This window comes from Takifugu flavidus, chromosome 17, assembly GCF_003711565.1.
Source record: "Takifugu flavidus isolate HTHZ2018 chromosome 17, ASM371156v2, whole genome shotgun sequence".
Lineage (NCBI taxonomy): Eukaryota > Metazoa > Chordata > Actinopteri > Tetraodontiformes > Tetraodontidae > Takifugu > Takifugu flavidus.
The window spans coordinates 212,501-220,498 of record NC_079536.1 but is presented as its reverse complement, the minus strand read 5'-3'; the positions used below and the strand labels follow the sequence as shown (position 1 = coordinate 220,498).

At 49.2% G+C, this 7,998-nt stretch overlaps 1 protein-coding gene across 4 annotated transcripts in view; it reads right to left on the bottom strand.

Moving 5' to 3' along the window:
- Positions 1–5,238: 5,238 nt before the first annotated feature.
- Positions 5,239–7,998, bottom strand: part of aoc1 (amine oxidase copper containing 1) — an 8,230-nt gene continuing 5,470 nt past the window's right edge. For all 4 annotated transcript variants that reach the window (XM_057013154.1, XM_057013152.1, XM_057013153.1 and 1 more), the window contains 4 exons: positions 6,946–7,998; positions 6,460–6,748; positions 6,150–6,282; positions 5,239–5,639 (listed from right to left, as the gene is read on the bottom strand). The exon at positions 6,946–7,998 is cut by the window's right edge. In XM_057013154.1, coding sequence (XP_056869134.1) covers positions 5,370–5,639; positions 6,150–6,282; positions 6,460–6,748; positions 6,946–7,998 — 1,745 coding nt within the window. In that variant the 3' untranslated portion in view covers positions 5,239–5,369. The remainder of the gene's footprint in view (positions 5,640–6,149; positions 6,283–6,459; positions 6,749–6,945) is intronic.

The window sequence follows — 7,998 nt, the reverse complement described above, 5'->3', positions numbered from 1 at the left end:
TGACAGGGCTCCACACTGACTGCACAGGTGGGAAGGTGAACGTGTGAGTGTGAGTGTGAGCAGCTTTTCACCTTCCTCCCATATCCATCATGTTCAGGAGCAGAACCTGTGTGGAACAGCAAGTGTTCCTGGGCTCACGGGGCCCGTCTTTACGGAGCGCTGTCATGGGCCCTGCTACCACTGTGAGCTCCTTAATGAGCTGCAAGAAGCTTGTGAGTGTGAGCAGCTCATCACATCTGTGACTATTTTAATCCAGCTGCACAATAAGCAGAATCCTGCAGTTGTTGCCATTTAATATTCACCAGGATTCTTTCCATCCAAAACTCTGACTAAAAGTATTTCTGGCTTGGACTCGATGCTTTCTGTTTGGAACACTTGCCTAACCCCCTCCAGGCCATAACAAGCAGGCAGGTTGGTGTTGAGGCCACGCTTGATTAGTCTGGACTCATTTGAAGTTTGAACGAGCAGCCTGTCTCCTGTGGCCGTCCTGTGTTGTCCCAGAGATTCTCCTCTGAGAGCAGTAGAACAACCGGGCTGTTGCCAGGGCGCCACTCTGACACAGGCCTATATTTAACCCCACAACCTGCTGCTTCCTGTCCAAAAGCCTCAGTCAGGCTGCAATCACACTGCTTTTCCTTTTTCTCTCATCTCTGTAATTGCAAAGGCCCCTAAATGTCCAAACACAACATGTGCAGGATTACAGGAAACAATCGGCCCTCAAAATAACAGTTTTGTTCAGAATGTATCATTTCAAAAAGACAGGATTTCAAAACATAATGAGTAAAACCTTTGACGCATCCAAAGGTTTATGAACAGGCATCGTCTCTGTTTATCGACCTGTATTCTTGTTCTATTTATTCCATTTGTTATTTGGTTTTTGGGGTGAACAATGTTATCGGTGAAAGGTTTGACATTTTGGAGGTAATCCTCCTCCAATGACTTTTAAATTTAGAAGTGGTCATCAGCAGAACAATTAAAGTTGTTTTTGTTGGAAACCAGATCCTGACGGGCTGCACGTTCCTCAGGGACGGACACACAAACGCCTCAGGGACGGACACACAAACGCCTCAGGGACGGACACACAAACGCCTCAGGGACGGACACACAAACGCCTCAGGGAGGGACACACAAACGCCTCAGGGACGGACACACAAACGCCTCAGGGACGGACACACAAACGCCTCAGGGAGGGACACACAAACGCCTCAGGGACGGACACACAAACGCCTCAGGGACGGACACACAAACGCCTCAGGGACGGACACACAAACGCCTCAGGGACGGACACACAAACGCCTCAGAGACGGACACACAAACGCCTCAGGGACGGACACACAAACGCCTCAGGGAGGGACACACAAACGCCTCAGGGAGGGACACACAAACGCCTCAGGGACGGACACACAAACGCCTCAGGGAGGGACACACAAACGCCTCAGGGAGGGACACACAAACGCCTCAGGGACGGACACACAAACGCCTCAGGGAGGGACACACAAACGCCTCAGGAGGGACACACAAACGCCTCAGGGACGGACACACAAACGCCTCAGGGACGGACACACAAACGCCTCAGGGACGGACACACAAACGCCTCAGGGACGGACACACAAACGCCTCAGGAGGGACACACAAACGCCTCAGGGGGGACACACAAACGCCTCAGGGACGGACACACAAACGCCTCAGGGAGGGACACACAAACGCCTCAGGGAGGGACACACAAACGCCTCACAAGCCCAGGTCACAGAGCAGAATCCAGGCTGTGAAATATTTCATGTAGAAATAATACGAGCTTAGTTCTGATGTTTTTTGAAAATAAAGGCAGGTTGGTCATAAAATGTAGAGATAAAGAGAAATGAAAAATAGAGAAATGAACATATGGCAGAGGCAAAAGTTGATTTTTCAACATGGATATGAGACGTTTCAAACGCAATTGGCAGGTCAGCCACAAGAGGTCGCTGTTGATCTGGGAATGAATGTTACGCGTTTTCAAATCAACTTATTTTGAAGAATGCTTGTTGAAGCTTCCTAAACTCTTCATGCTTAGATCTTTGCAGTTTAGCCTTTGTTTTCCCGGTTCGGGTTCCTTCTGTCCTCCCTGCAGATGTTCTCAGACTGGACGGGCAAAGAAACCAAAATACACGACTTGCAAAGACGAAGAGCCACTCAAATGTTTTCTAAACAGGCTAAAAATGTCCTATTTCCCCTTTGCTACGAGCATTTTGACAATCCGGCCCCTTTTTCTGGGTTCTCCATTCCTGCCCTGGACAGTGTTTGATGCTGTTGATGCACTTTTAGCGTCGCTGAAGGAGGAAGCTGAAGGTGGATTTAACTGACTTCCAACCAGCCTGACCTTGAGTTGCCCTCTGCAGCCGTTGGCCCGGCTGCAGCAGCCTGTGGATCTTCACACCACCACAGTTCTTTCATGACCCCTGGAAGCAGCTCAAGGAATGGACGGTCATCAAGAGGAATACGGGCTGATTACTTTCTCTGGGTCGTTTGCTCTGAACGCCTCGTTAAACCTGGGATCTCAGGGATCAGATGCCCTGGGCCTCTGTTTGATGGGGTCTTAGCGCTGGTGGGTTAGAAGCTATTCTGAGATGTGGACACGAAGGAATGGCATCTCCAGCATGTGAGCAGGGACTCGCGTCACTCAGTCGCCCAATCACACGTGGAGGCTCCCGTTCTTCCTGAGGGACACCAAGCTGCGTTCTGATTTGATGGAACCCTGCTGGATGGGTCAGGGCCAGGGTCAGGGTCGGGGTCGGGGCCGGGGTCGGGGTCGGGGTCAGGGTCGGGGCCGGGGTCGGGGTCGGGGCCGGGGTCGGGGTTGGGGCTGGGGTCGGGGTCGGGGTCGGGGCCGGGGTCGGGGCCGGGGTCGGGGCCGGGGTAATAATAATAATAATAATAATAATAGTAATAATAATAATAATAATAATAATGATAGTACTAGTAATAATAAGCCGGTAGCAGGCGGTGAAGAGACCTCTCCTGTAAGGGAGAGAGAGGCTTCCACAGAGGGGCTATTTTTAATGACTTTAGTCTAATTAGAATCTTATGAATTTCTCCAGCGCTGCTTCTGGACTATCCTACTATCCGGTTTTAACTCCGGTTGCTACTTTAAATCCAGTTGGGCTGATTTTTAGTGAGGTATTTAATATTTCCAACTTGGTGGCTCATCAGCATTTTACCACCTGACCCCGGCCCCGGCCTGGCCCTGGCCCCGGCCCTGGCCCCGGCCCCGGCCCTGGCCCTGGCCCTGGCCCTGGCCCTGGCCCTGGCCCTGGCCCTGGCCTGGCCCTGGCCCTGGCCCCGGCCCTGGCCCCGGCCCCCACGGAGCCACAGCCGTCTGGCTCCGATAGAAGCAGACGAGGTTCTTAAACCAACATTCTCTGGAGACATTAGGTAAGGTTAGTTAAGGAAGGCAGCCCGGTTCCCCCAGGCCGGCGCGGCCTGAGCTGTTACAGGTAATCATGAAGATGCTCCAGCCTCCATCTCAGGTGTGGCTGTGCAGCCGGTATATAATGACCTTGTGCTTCTAATCCTCTGGTGACACGGCGAGGACACCTGAAGAGTCATAGAAAACTGGGCTACAGAAATAATCCGGTCAGCTCTCGGTTGTCCCCAGGCTGGTGGGACCGAGAACAATGGAGGAGTGTTGCAGCCAGAGCAGGAAGCTCAGCAGGCCTGAGGGACTTAAGGGGCGGCTAGGCTCAGGGTTAGGGCAGCAGACGGCCACTCTGAGACCTCCAGAAGGTCTTGGACTCACTATCTCTGATCTGTGGGTCGGGACTAGGTGATAGTTAGAAAAGGTTGGTAGCTTGGTCATTTATGAGATTGGTCAGGAAAATTAAAATCACTACAACTGAATCTAAATCTTGCTGACATCCAGGCTGTGCACTGTTTACCTCACACGTGCACACGTGCATGTAAAGGTGTAAGGATGGCGTTGTTAACCTGATGATGAAGGAGTGGAAGAAGCAAAACCCCACAACTGCCCTGAAAATGCCCACAGGCTGATGAAGCTTGACCTTAGAAGATCCTGCAGCAACATGCTAGTTTCATTGTGAAGGCAGTTCAGGAGAGTTCTCGAACTTTGCTTCAGTTTGTTGGTGTGATTGAGCGACATGAAACCTCAGCCGAGATGTGGAGAGACTCCAGTTGACCTTTACAGTGGACAAGCTCCTTTAATATGACTGCTTTACAAAGTACAAAGAAGCTGTTGCTACACAAACCATCACAGAGAAATCAGCGAAATCAAAGTGAAATCAGAGAAATCAGTGCAAAATCAGAGAATCCCAGAGAAATCAGAGCGAAATCAGAGAATCCCAGAGAAATCAGAGAATCCCAGAGAAATCAGATAAATCAGTGCAAAATCAGAGAATCCCAGCAAAATCAGAGAATCCCAGAGAAAATATCGTTCACATGACATTCAAAACCACTCGACTAAACTGGTCAAGGAAACTTTCAGGTTGTCAGGAACTTTCTAGAAACGTCTACGCGCCAGGTCCCAAAGAATGTCACATCCTCTGTTTACTGCATTCCTGTTGTTTGTTCATTGTGACAGCAAAACCATCGTCGCCATGGCAACGACCACCGGAATGTGAGCGACTCAATACCCAATTTTCCGTGTTTTGTATCACAGTTCCTTCACTCATCCGTGCATATTGTGTTGCCGTGCTAGCTGTAAAACATCAGCACACACTCATAAAAGCTATTTTGACAACAGTTCCTCTCAGTTTCTCATCTTTAACCTTTTTGGCCCGTTGTCGTTCCAGATGTGGTCACTGTGCATCATCGGACGCCTGTAATACTGGGTCGTCATTTTTTGTCAATCCTGACTGAAAAGAGCATTTTTAAAGGTTTTTGGCTGAGCAGCAACGTTTGCTATTGTTGTTCTGTGCGTCATGCTACATGGAAGGTTGCGTTGCCATGGGCTACGCTGGAGCTGCTGTCATGGACTATTTGGTTGGAAGGAGCTGCTGTCCCAGTGTTTGCTCTACAAAACCCGTTGTCTCCTCAGTCAAAGGTTTCCCACAGCCGGCGGCAGAGCTCAGCGGGCGGACGCGCAGCATCCTGCATCCTGGATGCTCGCTGCTTCCAACCCTCAGCCATGGAAACACAAACATACGAGGGCTCCCGGTGGCCCTCGGCCTGCCACCGTTACACCATTCCATAATAAAGTTCCTTTTCATTTGATGGAATGACAAAAAAAAGAAAAAAGAAGTCTCACAATTTGGAGAGCACATTTAACTTCATTCTGAACATTTGAGCAGTCTTGACGCACATTTCTGAAGGTACTTCATGTAATAAATCAGCATTAGATCATTGCATGCTAATGTGAGCAAATGATCACTTCAGATCCTCTACACATCTCCATATCTGCCATCATAGGAAAAAGGTTTGGATGTCACACAGTGACCTACGACCTCAGGCGTCCACCTCTGGACTCTGGGCGTGCCGTCTTTGTCCTGCCGCACAATCACCGTGCTTCTGGAAGCCACGGATGGGTCTTCATCGAAAAAGTTAAAAGGTCTTAAGAAGAAGCCCACGGAGTTTCCAGGCGTTGCTGTGTTGGGGATGTCTTCAGCGTGAGGCACGTGCAGGAAGCCCACAGTCACCCAGGCCACCAGGTCCTACAAAGGTCACGGGAACATTTTCACACTGCAAATGTTTCACAGCTGAAGAAATGTCGTTTCCGATATGTTGCATTTCATTTGTCAGGTGAGTGTGGAAGCACAGCACAGGCTGGGCTTAACTTGAGGGTGGTACTTCCTGTTCCTGGCAGTGGAAATGACCTCAATATTTAGTTTCACCCGTGATGTTTCGATTTTCAATTTAGACGTTTAATATTTCACATTTAACTATTTAATACCTTTCCAGTAAATTATCCTAAAAAGTGACTTTAAAAAACCCACACCACTGTTCTGAACATGTTTGATGCTCAATGTGACAAAACATTGCTGTTAATTGGAGCATGACTGAATATTTTATATCCAGAGTCCAACAGGTCCAAGTGGTATAGCCGTTGAATGGACCCCCCCCGGATCCCCTTCCCAGTATGACCAGTACACGTGTCATCTCTGCTCCACTACCACGGGCCCATTTCGTGTCTCGGTCACTGTATAGAAGGTGTCGAGACGTACCTGGTTGACGATGCTCTCATTGTCACGGATGAAGTCCTCAAAGGAGACGAGCGGCTCCCAGGGGTTCCCCTGAGCATAGAGGCTGCTGCTGGTGGCTTCGTTGTCCTTGTGGAGGCTCACGGCCAGAGGATATCTGCCACAAACACGTTTGTGAGCGCTATGTGACGAGCGTAACTTAAACCAAGTGGACATACTCTGATTTATCAGGTGTGGTCTGATAACAATCACAGAGGTGACAGACTGATCAGGACGGGTATTACCAAAAGGCTAGCCTCTGAAATATCGTATCTCGTTAGCAATATTTTAATACCGTGACCAACTGATGCCGTTTTCCTCTTTGCAGCGCTTTGGCAGGACAATGTTAGCATGCGAGTTGTACTGGATGCGGTAGCTTCTCTGATGCCCCCATTTGTTTCTTTTGCTGGGGTTGTTAAAGAGCACATGGCGTGGCAACTTCCTGCCAAAGTGGAAGGCAGCAGATCGCTCCGTCTTATGTTCGGTTCTGTGAAGCTTTGACTGGACAATGTAATCCGCTGGGCTCCATGGATTGGTGAAGTTGACGAACTTCACATCCACCGTCTCAAAGCTGTTCTTTTGTCCTGCGAGAAGAGGAAGAGCTTTAAGGTTGTTAACAACCACCATAGAGAGTCGAATTTAGGTCAGAACCGTTTATGACAGGGTAAAGGGTGTCTTTGTTTGGACTGGTGTTAATGAATAACTTTCTTTCTTTCTTTCTCTAATATTTTAGCTTATATCCACCTAGCATGTGCCGTTTTGAAGCATAAATATTACCCACCAGCGATATCCAGGTCCACTTTGTAATGGATCAGGTGTGTGTGCAGGTTTCCTAGACCATTTTCATAAACCTTTGTACCGTACTGAAGACCGTTGCTTGTAAAAAAAGTGGAGTGAATGTATCCAGTGGCGCTCATCTTTACTTCCATGACTCCATTCTGGTAGAAAAGGAAGTCCCAGATGTAGTCGTAGTTGTAAACCGTTGAGGTTGTCCGCAGCACCAGCACGGTGTTGTCCAGACCTCCGTAGAAGTTGTATCCTCCCTTAAAGTTGGAGTTGAAATGCCTCCTCAGAGGGATGGCTGTGGTCATCTCAAAAATACAGAGCGCATTTCTGTAGCGTTTAGGTTTATCCGTGTCATAGTAGTGGTAAAGATCGATAAAGGTGGCGATCTCTGGGCAATCGATTCCTGGTGCCAGCTCATGAGTTGAGACTCCCATCGCCCAGCCGGAATCGATGTACTTAGTCTGCATGGCAGCAGGAGTATCACCGGCATAAATGGCAATAGCCTCCTGAAGGCTGATCTCATAAGCAATCCTTTCTCCGTTGTAGCGGAGGTCAAAAACTTGAATTCCACTTGATGAGCGGACTCCGTAGGCGAAGGACCATCCAGCATACTCCACAAAGTTTTGGTCAGTGCGATAGCGAGGCCCCTGAGGTTCCACAAGCTTTGGCCCATGGATATTCGACGGCGTGTCGAAGTGACCTCGGGGGATATAGGTGGAGTAGATGTTCTCAGTGGCTTGGGTTGCTTTGATCTTCTCCACAGCACCTGAACCATACTTCACTACCAGCTCGGCAACACTGTCAAAGTACACGTTGTTGTACCAGACCTTCTCCACTGTCCACATTTCTGGATCCAGATCCTGGTGATTTATCAGTATTTCAAACCCAGTTGGGTGGAGGAAGTAACCCTCCACATCTTTCTGCAAGATTAGCCAGGTCCTTCTTTCTCCAGGACGTAGACCACGAGGAGCTACATCGGAGAATGTTAAGCAGTGATCTGAGCAATTTATGAAGGAATACCCTCCCGTGGTCTCTAGCAGCATCTGAT